Source organism: Nyctereutes procyonoides, unplaced genomic scaffold, assembly GCF_905146905.1.
Source record: "Nyctereutes procyonoides isolate TBG_1078 unplaced genomic scaffold, NYPRO_anot_genome, whole genome shotgun sequence".
Lineage (NCBI taxonomy): Eukaryota > Metazoa > Chordata > Mammalia > Carnivora > Canidae > Nyctereutes > Nyctereutes procyonoides.
The window spans coordinates 5,743,935-5,759,643 of NW_026575121.1; the positions used below are offsets into that span (position 1 = coordinate 5,743,935).

At 35.8% G+C, this 15,709-nt stretch overlaps 2 protein-coding genes across 4 annotated transcripts in view; one reads left to right on the forward strand and one right to left on the reverse strand.

The window, feature by feature from the left end:
* KCTD4 (potassium channel tetramerization domain containing 4) overlaps positions 1-9,681 on the forward strand; it is a 31,870-nt gene extending 22,189 nt beyond the window's left edge. For all 3 annotated transcript variants that reach the window (XM_055336125.1, XM_055336128.1, XM_055336124.1), the window contains exon 2: positions 8,053-9,681. In XM_055336125.1, coding sequence (XP_055192100.1) covers positions 8,239-9,018 — 780 coding nt within the window. In that variant the 5' untranslated portion in view covers positions 8,053-8,238 and the 3' untranslated portion in view covers positions 9,019-9,681. The remainder of the gene's footprint in view (positions 1-8,052) is intronic.
* The window catches only part of GTF2F2 (general transcription factor IIF subunit 2), a 145,638-nt gene that overhangs the window by 63,282 nt on the left and 66,647 nt on the right, over positions 1-15,709 (reverse strand). The window lies entirely within an intron of this gene.

Genomic DNA, 15,709 nt, shown 5'->3' on the forward strand with positions numbered 1-15,709 from the left:
TCACCCTCCCCCATGCTTACTCACTCACATTCACTCTCTCTCTCTCTCTCTAATAAATAAATAAATCTTAAAAAAAAAAGATGGAGGCCTTAAAGGCACAAAGGAATGTGAACTGTTCTATCAGTCTACAGAAGCCATAACAGACTTTTTTTTAAATATTTTATTTATTTATTCATGAGAGACACACAGGAGAGAGAGAGAGAGAGAGAGAGAGAGAGAGAGAAAGAAAGAGAGAGAGAGAGAGAGAGAGAGAGAGAGAGAGAGAGGCAGAGACACAGGCAGAGGGAGAAGCAGGCTCCATGTAGGGAGCCTGACGTGGGACTTGATCCTGGGTCTCCAGGATCACACTCTGGGCTGAAGGCAGCGCTAAACTGCTGAGCCACCCAGGCTGTTCCATAACAGACTTCTGATCAAAGAAATAACTTACTGAATGAGCTTCTTAAGAACAAATATTTTTCTGTTTTAATGTTTATAAAGCAAGTCCACAAGTTATTTATTGCTCCTCCTCTACTTCAGATTATGGTCTCCTTTATGATCATCATATAATTAGCCAACATAAAAACCTCTCTTAAAAATTTTTTTTATTTATTTATTCATGAGACACACGGGGGGGGGGGGCGGGGGGCAGAGACATAGGCAGAGGGAGAAGGCTCTCTGCAGGAAGCCTGATGTGGGACTCGATCCCTGAACTCCAGGATCATGCCCTGAGCCAAAGGCAGACAGAACCGCTGAGCCACACAGGCGTCCCTAAAAACCTCTTGAATACATGACATTTTGTATAAACAGACATAATCCCTAATCTCAGTGTTGCTTTCAAGAATAAGAGGCTGGATAAAACCCAGAAATGAAATACAGCTTTATAAAAAAACATGAAGTAATGTTGTGCTGTAATAATAAATGAAAAGGGGCAGGAAAATCCTAATACCATAAGTTTATTTTAGTTAGACCTTCATCAAAAGGTGCAATTCAGTTTCAGCTGCTGCACTTGAAATTAGAGATAATTTAAAAACAATAGCAAAAGTGATTAAATGGATAAAAAAAAAAAAAAAAACAAATCCTTCCAGGAAAGATTAAGTCTCCAACAGAACAGACTTTCACCATAATGCTCTATTATTATTAAATAGTACCAAACACTGTGCTGGATATGATGAGTGATACCAAGGAAGAAAAATACAAACTCTTACACTTAGAAAGACTGCAATATATAGTTGAGGAATAAAATATTAATGAAATGCAGATGATTCAAGGGCACATATTTTTAAATCAACTAAAATGATTCAAGTTTCATTAATTTCAGCTTCAGTAACTCCTGTTCTCTTCACTATGTTTAATTGGTAATAGTAGTATGCCATATACTAGTTCAGTTTTTTTTTTTAAAGATTTTATGTATTTATTCATGAGAGACACAGAAAGAAAGGCAAAGGCAGAGACACAGGCAGAGGGAGAAGCAGGCTCCCTGCAGGGAGCCCGATGCAGGACTCAATCCCCAGGACTCTGGGATCACGACCCAGACACTCAACAACTGAGCCCCCAAGGCGTCCCTATTAATTCAGTTCTTTATGAATTTCAAGATACTTTACTAGTTAAGTATCCTCACAACTACAGGCTAGAAATTATGTCCCCATCATTAAGAATTCCTCTGGGATAAGTTCCCTTTCCTGAACTCATCCATTTCCTTAACATGGTGGTTCTTCAACTCTGTTTGATCATTAGAATTACCTGGGGAGCTTTTTATGAACTACTAGGCCCAAAGCCTATTCTAACTGGCTTGTGAGGACAAGAGATGGTGGTATTTTTATGTTAGTAGATAATTCTAATATGCAGTACTCAGTGTTTAAATCTGCTGCCCTAATATTGTTCCTTACCCCCAGGCCCCCTTTCTTCCTTTTCTTGCATCTCTACTAATCTTATTTTCTGGTGATATGAAGGTAGTAGCTTAGAAAACAGCTCAAATATTTCATCAACTCTAAGACAGCATCAACCATAATATACATTATTTTATATGCCACTAAGACTTAACACTGCCATGATTTTAAGACCTACTCTGATTTCAGAAATGCTGGTTGTGAAAAAATGTGCAACATGAAAGAGTTCTCCATCCCTAATTTACAATCACTATACTAAGAAACTGCACTTGCTCAAATGAACCATCATATCGTGGCCTGCTGTTCAGGTCCCCTTCTCTTTCCTCCACACCATCTAATCAATAAAGACACAAGAGAATCTAAAGAGGATAACAGAAGGAATAGTGAGTGGTAGGGGACAGCATTTAGGAGCAGAGAATTTTTTGGTCATAGACTGCTTTTTCTTTTTTTACAGATTTATTTATTTATTTATTCATTCTATTTATCTATTTATCTATTTATCTATTTATTTATTTATTTATTTATTTATTTATTTATTTATTTATTTATTTATTTATTTATTTGAGAGAGCATGCACAAGCAGGGGGAAAGGGTAGAGAAAGAGAGACAGAATCTTCAGCAGACTCCCCACTGAGCGAGGAGCATGATGTGGGGCTCCATCTCTTGATCATGAGATCATGACCTGAATCGAAATCAAGAGTCGAATGCTTAACTGACTGAGCCACCCAAGTGCCTCTGGTCACTGATTTCATAATAATATTACCTTTACAAGTTCTCAAAGTAATGTCCCTCATTTTGAGATTGTAGAGAATGGTTATTAACATTTTAAAAATATCTTCTTCCTAAAGAGAAGGCAAAATTGCATTTTGCCAAATAGCACTATGAAAATGAGTTCTATACAATAATATAATTTCAATGTTCATTTAATGGCTCATGAAAGTGCTTTGCTCATCTGGTTACAATAGAATTTTCCAGTGAATAATAATGCATAGGCTACACTTCAAAAAAGATAAAATTCATTTAAAAAAACTTAAATGACTTCTGCTTATGTAATTATAAAACACTGCTTTCCCTGAAATACCCATCTCCCATATTTAAAATACGAATTAATATGATTTTTAAATTGTTTTTAGAGTCATCTCCATAATTAATAAAAAGCAAAGAAATGTGGAATGGAATTTTGCTTCAAGTTCTCATTTAATCTGTCATTTTTATTTGTGCTCCTTTTAATACATAGTGCTTTATTCTTTTCTATACTTCTCAAATGACTTTTGCCAATATGGCAAAGATTCCCAGGCTTCTCTCAAGACTCAGTTCAACACTACAAAACATTCACAAACTTAATCATCTGACTAGAATTACCCATCCACATCACCTTCCTGCCAGAGGTTTATCCAGTGAGCCCAGAAGGATTCATGCACTCTGCTTAGTTGGTTAGATACTGTGGCCAATCAACTCCATAAGGTAGGAGAGGTAGCACCTGTGTTAGTACAATCCCAGTGCCAGACGACATCTAATGCAGATGATTTTGTATTTCAAAACTAAACTTTCGGCATCAGAACAGAATTAGATTAACATAGAAAAATTCTTGATTCTTAAAGTGTTAATACAGTACACTAAAATTTTTTTTTATTTTCAATTAACTTTTTTTTAACACAGAGACTGAAGTAAAATGATCATAGCTGAATATCAAAATAAATGTTTCTCCTATTAAATGCTATTTATAGGAGGCTAGGAAGAAGAGGTAAGGCACACATGAAAAAAGAGAAGCGTAGCTTATGAAAGCCATAGTTCAAGGCAAGAAGGCATCAGAGGACATGAAAGTAAGACGGCCAAGGGTTTGCCAGGTTTCGGAACATGAACAGATAAAGCTATCATCATGGAGTCAGGTAGGTGGGCATCAAATTCAAGTGGGACAGAAAGACACAGATCAATAAGCTTGAAAAAATATGGGGAAATCTAAGGTAGAGTGCCAGATTTAATAAGAAATTGACAGCAGTTGCACTAACTATAGTTACTTTTACTTTCTTTCTAAGGTAATGGGAACTAAATTTTTTTAAAAGGCAGAAAACAAACAAACAAACAAAAAGGCAGAAAACACAGAGGTAAAATCAACCAAAAAGATCTGGTATAGGTGGAGACAGAAGCACGATGTTATTTTATTTTTTTAAAGGTTTTACTTATTTATGAGAGAGAGAGAGAGAACCTAAGTGGGGGGAAGAGCAGAGGGAGAGGGAGAAGCAGACTCCCTTGCTGACAGGGAACCCCATGCAGGGCTCAATCCTAAGACTCAGAGATCATGACCTGAGCCAAAGGCAGGTGCTTAACTAACTGAGCCACCTAGGCACTCCCAATGTTCTTACTTACCACTGAGCCACCCAGGCGCCCTAAGCAATGTTCTTATTTTAAAGGCAGCTCCTAAAACTTTTCCTTAAAAAGGAGTATTTGAATTTCATGGAGGAGTGATATATTGAGCTGGGGGGGGGGGGGAGGACGGTGGATTATAAAATTTTGTATCTTACAACCAAGAAAGATACCTTCTTGGTGAGGTTCTACTTCCCTCTATGGCATATAAATGGAGCAAGCATATATTATGATGACACCCTGTGTCAATCATGGCAATGACAATGACCTCATTTTCCATCAGGAGCTGGTAGATAAGATGGAAACTCTTCCCACTGGCCTGGAATAAGTCCTGTCTAATGCAGGTAGTGAAGGATTAGCATCATCATATTAGTGGAAGGTTTTGCTAGAATATGATTAGGCACTGGGCCTAACGGATATACTTACACCAAAAACCTAATAGTGGTACTGTTCAAATCCTCAAAGTTAGCTAAAGGTCTCTTTTATATGTGTGATTACAGATGTTTAAGATAGAGGTGCTGTAACTCTAATAAAGGTCTAGGATACTAAGTAGAAAACAGGGCCCCTAGCTTTAAAAACAAAACAAAACACACCAACCTTCTGCCTACAAAGGAGACAAAATCCTCAAGTCTAGTGATCAAGTGGATGCTTGGATGCTAATCTTTGACATGTGGATTAAGCCTTTTGTTAAAACCATTGAACTGATTAAGTGCAGTCTGTAACTACAGTTTATATCTGCAGCAAGGTGGAGAAAGATAATCATACCATGTTTTGCTTGGCATAGGTAATTAAGCACCATTTTTATAATTTTAGAGCTGTGTGGACCTGATTGACAATATCCACGACAAGCTTTCCCCACCCTCCACCCACCCAAGCAGGCAAATACAAACCTAGAATAGAACAGAAAAAAGAAAACAACCTGGCTTTCTCGTAAGGGGCAGGTGTTCCACAATAGGTAGCAATGATCAACAACCCCCTGCAACTTCTGTCAGATGCAATCATATTACTTTAAAGGGGATAATGTGGAAAAACAAGGATAAAATGCGGCCTACTGGGAGCCATTTTTCTTTTTTAAGACTGCAAGTTGGAGGCAGAGGGACACAAAAGAAAAGTGCTATGGATTCATATCAACTTCTAGTCAACACTAAGACAAAGCCTTTGTTACACTATTGTTGCCAGGCCACAGGGGGCAAACAAATCATACATGTCAGGTGTGCAGAAGCCAAGAACACCAGAGTGAAGTCTAGAGTAAAAAAAGGTGCAATCGAGGGTCACAGGCCACACTGGGGAGGTTCAGAGTCTGTCAAGGAAGCCAGCAGAAACAAAGAACATGCATCAATGGTCTTAAAGACCAGTCAGCACAAGCCAGAAGTGAGTTAGCAAATTTAAGGCAGCTCTGGAGTAATTACTGAAGAGGCAGCAGTCCAACCTGCAGTAGCCCTGCCTTACCTTCCCATCCTGGGAAAGCCCATCTTCTAGCAGCACTAGCTTTATTTCCCCACGAAGGCATCCACAAATGGGCCAAACAGGATGTAAGGAAGAAGGTCTAGTATTACACCATATTCTACTACATCACTTGATTTAAACATACAAAACTCCAGTTCCACCACTATACTACAGTCATATGTTCCATTGATTCTGACATTCCATAAAGTTCATTTAAATAGGATAAGATCGGGATGCCTGGGTGGCTCAGTGATTGAGCATCTGCCTTTGGCTCAGGTGTGATCCCGGGATCCAGGATTGAGTCCCACATCGGGCTCCTTGCAGGGAGCCTGCTTCTCCTTCAGCCTGTGTCTCTGCCTCTCTCTCTCTCTCACTCTGTCTCTCATGAATAAATGAATGAATGAATGAATAAATATCTTTTTTAAAAAATAAAGACAAGATCTATCAATGACACTTTTATGCCTTTGTTGATTCTGCTTATAACATGGTACAGTGACTATAAACATATGAATCCCATGCATTTCCAAAGCCATACCAAAAAAATATATTTGATATCTCTTAAAAAGTCAGATCCACAGAAAAAGACTTGATTCTAAAACAACAAAATCAACACACACATGAAATTGTTAAAATATAAGCATAAACTCTCCTTAAAAGATGCAGGACTGAGAGAAAGGATTAGTTCAAGTGTGGGCTTACCTCTAATAAGCTGCAAAGTTCTAGATAAAACACTAAATAAAAACTCTCTACAATGTTGGGCACCTGGGTGGCTCAGTGGTTGAGCATCTACCTTTGGCTCAGGGCATGATCCCGGAGTCCTGGGATCAAGTTCTGCTTCGGGCTCCCCCCAGGGAACCTGCTTCTCCCTCTGCCTGTGTCTCTTGCCCCTCTCTCTGTGTCTCTCATGAATAAATAAAATCTTAAAAAAAATAAAAACTCTCTAGAATGTAATTTTATTTTTGGTAAAATGAGGAGGTTGAATTTTATGGTTTCTAAGCAAAAACTCAGCTCTAAAAATGTTTATGTATTAGATTTCTAATCTTTTGACAATCTCAATGATTAATATGTTACCTGTCATAATTAAGGATAGAATTCTTTATATCTGAAGAAAACCTAACATTGTTTAGAGAAAATACAAGATAAGCATTTTAAGAAGACTCCATTCCAATACTTCCACTAACATACAGTTGAGTAGTTTAAAAATACCTTTAATATAATAGAAGTCAATTTAATATTAAATCTAATTCTGAGAATAATGTAGTTCCTCAGAAAAATTTAGCAGATGGACCAGTCAAATAATAGTGTACTGGGGAGAATGTTCACATTTCTTACCATTGGGCCTTTAAACTCTAGAAATTAAAGCTTAGATCTCTGAAATGCTTTGGAAGGCAAGTTACAAGGGGAGGAGGAAAAAAACAAAACAAAACAAAACAAAAAAAAACAAAAGAAAGGGGAAAAACACCAGATTCAACACTGTGCCAGTTCCCAAGTTTAAAAAAAAAAAAAAGAAAAAGAAAAGAAAGCTGTCTGGCCCTTATGAGCACTGGGGGGGAAAAACCCAATAACAATTTAAAAAACAGTGAAATTTACCATGACGCTATTTTATAGCAATTATTCTTAATCTTTTATCTTTGGAAACACATGCATGAGTGTGTGAATGCGCACGCGCGCGCACACAGTTATAGTATTTTCTACAGCAGCCCAAGTCTTTGTTCAGCACTGGAGGAGGTTTAGGGTAAAACAAGCTTATGAATTTTCCATAGGAAATCTTTACCAAAATGAAATGTAAATGACTACTGAGAAGCCTGTATATTTGATGTTTTACCTTTAGGATAAAAAATAAAATAATAGAACCTTTTGTTAAAGGGCATTAAGAAAATTTCTTGTCACATGCTAAAAATCCCTAAATCAGAATCATACGCAAACTCAATTAAATTCAAGTGCAATGTCACAAATAACAGATTTAAACATTCTCATGTGGGTCTCTAAAATGACTACAACACTGTGAAATGTGTGACTTTTTATAGGAGAATAGATTCGATCCACCTATATCCTTTCTCTTTAGGTCCTGCTTATGATTTATTTTTTAAAAAATGGTATTAATTCAATATACATTACTCTCTAAAAGCTAACAATATTATTCAATATTAAGCCTGATTGAGCAACAACCTAAAAGACATTTAGAAATGGAGACACACTCAAACTTAGCTGGAGAATTAAACATTTGTAATTGCTTAACTGCTAAGAGGAAATTCAATTTATTTTGTGTAACTTTTATTACTTAAAAGGCTATACATGAAAATCTTTAAACAACAAATTCCTTCCCCGACACAGTTAAATGCAAATTATCCTTTTTTTTTTCCCCATCTTACTCCAGAAAGCTCCCGCACACATAGCTGATACGCCACCTACTGCAAAACCGAGCTGACGGAGCAGGCGATGCTGCCAGCATTTCCATTCCATCACCAGGCTGGGGCTGAATAAAGGCGTGCTTGTGTGGTAGTGTTTCTTTTTTAAAAAATCTCAAAGCCAAGAAGAACAGGCTGAAATAGCATTTTCAAAAATGGAGCGTAAAATAAACAGAAGAGAAAAAGAAAAGGAGTATGAAGGAAAACACAACAGCTTGGAAGATGCTGACCAAGGAAAGAACTGCAAATCCACACTGATGACCCTCAACGTTGGTGGATATTTATACATTACTCAAAAACAAACACTGACCAAGTACCCAGACACTTTTCTTGAAGGTATAGTAAATGGAAAAATCCTCTGCCCGTTTGATGCTGATGGTCATTATTTCATAGACAGGGATGGACTCCTCTTCAGGCATGTCCTAAACTTCCTACGAAATGGAGAACTTCTACTGCCTGAAGGGTTTCGAGAAAATCAACTTCTTGCACAAGAAGCAGAATTCTTTCAGCTCAAGGGACTGGCGGAAGAAGTGAAATCCAGGTGGGAAAAAGAACAGCTAACACCCAGAGAGACTACTTTCTTGGAAATAACAGATAACCACGATCGCTCACAAGGACTGAGAATTTTCTGTAATGCTCCTGATTTCATATCAAAAATAAAATCTCGCATTGTTCTGGTGTCCAAAAGCAGGCTGGATGGATTTCCAGAGGAGTTTTCAATATCATCAAATATCATTCAATTTAAATACTTCATAAAGTCTGAAAATGGCACTCGACTTGTACTAAAGGAAGACAACACCTTTGTTTGTACCCTGGAAACTCTTAAGTTTGAGGCTATAATGATGGCCTTAAAGTGTGGTTTTAGACTGCTGACCAGCCTGGATTGTTCCAAAGGGTCAATCGTTCACAGCGATGCACTTCATTTTATCAAGTAATTACTTGTGTCACGAACAAAGGCAACAAGCATGCAGCCAGCAAGCTTCGGAAAACCACAGCATCAAAGGCATCCCAAATAACGTGCGTCGGGCCAGCTCTGTACTCAGAGCCCTGCTGCTAATCAATTACTGTGAGCTAACGGTATGTAAATTCTATCGCTAAAGATGTCCTTCTCAAGGGTGTTCCAGCTGACCAGACTCGTATACTTAAAATGAAAACAATGATGTTCTATATATTGTAAATAAAGACTGAATGCTTTTGCTATTTGTTTATTTCTCCTGAAGCTGTCTTTCAATCAGAATGTCTTGGGTACTTGCACAATGAACAAGCATGTACATTATCTGTCATTCATTTAAGTAAATGGTAATAAAATATGTTAAGAGGCTGTAAGATTTAATCCTTTCTACAAAACTACAGAGAAACTGAACTGGTAAAAATTAACTACTGAGAGCAAAAAAGATGTGCAGATGTACTAAGACAGAGCTATAGTGAAACCAAATGTAATTGTAAGAAGGTATTAAAGTTATTGATTTAATTTTAACAGCAGGCACCAAAAGCTTATTCACAGTTCCTGTATTTCATGCTAGAATTATAGCTGAATTGACATCTTGCTGAACATTCCTAGAAAACTGCTTGATGACAATAAAAAATAAATAAAAGCACCATTAGCTTCTTTGCTTGTATTAATAATGATAATAAAAAGTTACATGTGTCACTTTCAAAACAAAGAGTACCACTTGATGATTTCACACAGTATTTATGCATTAATGTAGTCAACTGGCAGGCTACAGTAACCCTGGCTGGTCTTGCAAGTGACAAAAATCAGCAAATTCCTTTCTTTGCAGGCTGAGCTACAACACAGCATGGATAACTTAGCCCTAACATATTATGTGGTATCAAAATAATAAAGGAGTTCATTTTCAGAACCATCCTAAGTATCTATTCATTTTTCAAGCTCAAAAATATTAAATGAGCGTCACTAAACATTATTCTTAATGAAGAACTGTATTCTTTTCACTATCTATTTTGATGCTAAATCTCAAATTCACTGAGTTAATTTCTTTAACCTCATGCTAAACAGGAAGTTATTTTTTAAGTTTTTGTGTGAGTAAACAGAAGTTTATCAAGTAAAGATATAGAGAAAGCTCTCAGAGGTGAGAGGGGTCCTGACAGGGTTGCCCAGGAAGTTATTTTTTTAAATTAAGTTTTATATATGGCTGTCTCAATGAAATAATGCGGAAACTTAGCTCTAAACTGAGTGCATTTTTTTCTTCCCAGAGAATAGCTAAATAATTTCTATGCCTCTCATTTTCTTTAGCTTCTAAGAACAAATTATTTCTTAAATTTGTTCCTTTAAAATTTAACAATTAAGACAGGTAACTAAATCTTAATTTTAACAAACTTCCACAAAAGATTTCTGAAAAATCCTGACTGAGGTTAAATTAGCATATATGTCAAAAGTTTGCTTACACATAAAAACTTAGAATTAGTAGCAAAGCTAATATTCATTCCCAGAACTCTGACTTCCACCTACAAAATCAAAAATAATGCAAAAGTTGGCTGTACATACTAAATATTTATAAATCTATTTTACAAAAAAGTTTTTAAAAATCCATATCAACCACACAATCTTTTATGTATAACAAGAGAAAAACGTTTCTAATAAAATATCAAATTATCTCTTATGTACTTTAACATGGCTTAATCAGGATTTAAAGGAACTATGAAGATAAGAAATATAAGAAATCTATTTTAAAGCAGTTCACTATAATTGAACAGTTTACATACCTCTCCAGCTTATGAGCTGACCTTTCCTTCACATTTGGACTTTGGTAATGAAAAAAATGATAGTGATTTAATGTCAAAGCAAGATTTTCTCTACCAAGATTTCATTACAGATAATGAAAATAGCCCTGACATATCTTCTTTCAGGAGGTATCACTGAAAAAACCTTAGAAGTAGTCTAAGTTTTTGCATGAATTCACAAAAAGAGAATTTAACTGCCATAACAAATTACTACCGATGAAAGCCACCACTTAAAGGAATCTATCATTCATTTTGATGTAGGTCTCTCTAAAAAAAAAAAAAAAAAATCATTATCTGGATGCATTTAATTCATCCTCGAATGCTTAACAGATCATAATATTCTAAAACAATTTAATAATCTAGAAGGATATTTGACTATAACATTAATTACTCTTGTATAACTTTTTATAAGTGTATCTTTTTAAATTCAGTCAGTTGCACTATTCAGTTAGTTGCATAAATACTGTGTTGTAAGTATACAGAAAATATCATTTTCAATTTTCCCATTTCTTAGAATATTTAGAAATACTTTCCATTTAAAAAAAACTCAAGGGGCGCCTGGGTGGCTCAGCCAGTTGAGCGTCTGCCGTCGGCTCGGGTCATTTTCCCAGGGTCCTGGGTTTGAGCCCCGCATTGGGCTCCCTGCTCAGAGGGGAGCCTGCTTCTCCCTTCTCTCTGCTCCTCCCCTCTGCTCATGCTCTCTCTCTCAAATAAATGAATAAAATATTAAAAAAGAAACTAAAGAAATCATATGAAATGTCAGTCATAAGTCAGAGCGATGTTGTTCACAATGAAGAATTTCTTCCTCAAATTTTCTCATAAAAATTCTCGTTTTTCTCATTGCTCCACAGAATAAATCACAAAGTGACTCTACTCTCTTTTTCAAAAGAAAAGTAATAAAAATATTTTACTATACTTGCCATAAGTCAAACATTGCATCCTCTTGTATTTGGAATTATCCCATACAATGCTTCTAGCACTGTCTTTAAAATATGAAAAATAAAAACACAGCTTATGGTGTACTGTATTTCTATAATGTATATGGCTGTGTGCAGAGTAAATGAAACACTTAATGAGACTTTGCAAATAAGAAAAGAAAGATGCCTGCCATCCCAGGCTGAAACTAGTACTACTAATGAAGCTTGATATTTTTTTTAAAGAACTTTCATTATAGTTCAATTGCTATTTTAAAGATGATATTAAAAGGTAACGCTTATTGTTTTATTACGTGCCTGATACCACACTACGAACATTTACTCAATCCTCACAATCATCCTAAGAAAGGTACTATCATTCCTTCCTTCTCTTAGGTGAAGAAACAGACTTACAAGGGCTAAGGAACCTAATATCATACAGTTATTAAGAGGTAAAAGTGGAACCAACACTTGAAACCCAGGTATACTAGAGCTCCAGAGCCAGCAGGAACTATGTGTCTGCTTTTACCAGCCACTTATATCTCTAACACTTAGAACCTGACATAAAACAGGCATTCATGAAGTATGTGCTGAATACAGAGTACCAAAACACAGGTCTGCCTCACTTGATAAAAATCTCACAATGAAGGTACTCATAAAATGTTGAATGACAAACTGAACTACAGGAAAACAAATCATATTTTTCATGTCATATTGGGTCATTTAAAGAACATAGGATGAATCATCTCCCAAGAATAAAGGATAGCCTAAATCTACTAGTAAATCTAGATGTTAAAAAAAAAAATCTAGATGTTCATATATCAAGTTTGTGGAAAAGAAGGTTAAGTTTTTAGGACTCATACAGTCCACAGAACTGACATATTACAAAGAAAAAATACGGCACACACGAGCACTAGAACCAGACCTGGATTCAAATTCAATTAATCTCCACTAACTTGCCTATTAGTAAGTGATATAAGCAAGATTTTTAACTTCTTTGAACTTCAATATCCTCACACAAAATGGAGCTAATGATTAGTTGACAGACCTTCTAAGGCTTAAATGAAATTCTAAATTACATGTAAAGTGCCTCACCCACTACAGACCTTCAATAAGCACTGGTTATTATAATATATTATATATATAATATATTATATTATATTATTATTAATATAAATATATTATGATACTTATATTATCCAGTATAAAGATATCTTCAGGACACAACCATGAATATCATGCAGAAAAATGCACACTGACATTAATTAGGCTTTCAACTTAGACATGAACAGAATGCAGAACTTTTAACAAATGCATGCTTAATACTTTGGTGAATCTATAAATACAAGAATATATTCTAAATTGTTGTAAGCCAACACAATTTTCATTTGTATTAGTTTAAAAATACATATGATGAGTTTCCTGGGACTTTTATATTCTGTCTTCATGTACAAAATCTACAAGACCAAAACAATCATTGCACACCAGCAGTATAAAACCAGTCAGCAATAATATATGTGACAACACAATCTTAGAGATACTTCTATCGAATAAATTCTGGTTAAATGTCTTAAACTGCAATGATGTCAGTCAAGGTTAAAGTCAGAGCATCTGAATCATAATTACCCTTGCTAATAGAGCAGAGATGTAATAAGGACTATCCAAAACAGCATGCAACTAGAAATTATTTGTATCTAGCTCTGAAATATATATGGCTACTTCTGCAGCAAACTGATCTTCCTAATCATATACTGCTTAAGCTAATATTAAAATTAATTTGTTTGTTAATAAGCACCAAGGGAGTGGTGATAAAGGAAAGTGTGCTGGACAGAGGGAAATATTTAGGATGAAATTTTAAATTTACCTAAAATGATTTATCAAGAGGTGACTGTGTTCCTACTTCTTGACCAAAATACACAATGGTTCAATTCAAGAGTCTCTATCAAACAAAAATCACTGATATAAATCTCATATGTTTCCAAAAATGCAAAAGAAAAGTACAATGTTAAGGATATTGTATATAAAATGTGTAAACTCTGGTTTTATTTGGATCACTAGTTATTTCAGAAAAAAATACTGAACTGGATATGAAAGTGAAGCAATTATAATGCACTTCTTTATTAGAGGTCTTTAAAAACCGCTCCCTAGCATAAAATATAACAGTCAACCTAGTAGCACAACAGGTTTTTCCAAACCCAAGATTCCAGAGTATTTAGGTACATTTAAAAGCAACATTTCAGTTTGGTTTTTGGTTTCTATTTTTTGTTTTTAAATCTAGTTAACTTTGGAAAATTTCTTTTTGAAGACAGGCCCAACTTCTCAAAAAGTAATTTTGATTACTGTCCTTGAAGATGTTTAGACATATTTTCTACATCATTAAAGTGCAAAATTAAACAAGTCTGATTTCTTCCTAATACCACTCCACTGATTTTGCTTTGTTATGACAGATATTTATAACTAATTTTTATGGTTGTTAAGAATTATTAAATGATACTAACATAATCTCCATGATTGCTTGAATTTAATAACCTGACTTTATGTGATTATACAAAAAACTAGACCATTTAGCATTTACTTTAGGTATATTATTTGATGAATTTTTTTTCTAAAGATTTTATTTTTTCATGAGACACACACAGAGACATAGGCAGAGGGAGAAGCAGGTTCCATGCAGGGAGCCTGATGTGGGACTTGATCCCAAGATCACACCCTGAGCCGAAGGCAAACACTCAACCGCTGAACCACCCAGGCGTCCCTATTTGATTAACTTTATTTTTAACTTTTTTTAAAAAAAGTAATCTCTACATCCAACATGGGGCTCAAATTTACAACCCTGAGATCAAGAGTCACATGCCAGAGTCAAGAGTCTGACTGAGCCAGCTGAGCCCCATTATTTATTTTTAAAAACATTAAAAATAAGTATGAATGCAGATACCTATGATCCCATATCCTTCAAAAAAAAAATTTTTTTTAAGTAGGCTCTACACCCAGTGTGAAGACCAACATGAGGCTTAAACTCACAACCTTGAGATCAAGACCTGTGCTGAGGCAAGAGTTGGATGCTTAACCAATGGAGCCACTAATGCACCCCCTAACAAAACTATTTTAATCTTTACCTATTTTTTCTATCTGTATTATTTTTAAGATTTATTTATTGGAGAGAGCACACACGTGAGCGAGGGGAGGGACAGAGGGAGAAAGAGAATTTCAAGCAGACTCCCCACAGAGCATAGAGCCTCATGCAGGGCTCAATCTCACAACCCTGAGATCATGACCTGAGCTGAAATCAAGAGTCAGACACTTAACTGACTGAGCCACTCAGGCGCCCCATATCCAAGTATATTTTCATAGAAACCCTATAGAGGGATCCCTGGGTGGCGCAGCGGTTTGGCGCCTGCCTTTGGCCCAGGGCGCGATCCTGGAGACCCTGGATCGAATCCCACGTCAGGCTCCCGGTGCATGGAGCCTGCTTCTCCCTCTGCCTCTCTCTCTCTCTCTGTGTGCCTATCATAAATAAAAAAATAAAATAAAATAAATAAAATAAAATAAAATAAATAAAATAAAATAAAATAAACCCTATAGAAAGAAAAAGGAAAGACTATATATAGCTATGTGCAGGAATACTTTATTAATAAAGGTTGGATGATTACTGCAGAGAAACACTAAACAAAAGAATCTAAAAGTCACACGTGATTCATTTTATAAAACAAAACCAAAATATACAATCACATTTATCATACATATAAGTTTACTTGTCACAACAGCCTTGAGAATGAGCAAGATAATGTTGAAGGATGGCTAGCACCTCCCCTCATTAGACTAGACCACGACTTGGCTTAAGATCCTGGAAGATGCCAAAGTTAGCCAAAAGGGAATCCAGCCATTCTGGTGAGTTTGCTCCAAGAAAAACCTAGGATAAAAAATCCATTTCTGAGACAGGTTGAGCCACAACCACAGAGAGGAAAAGGGG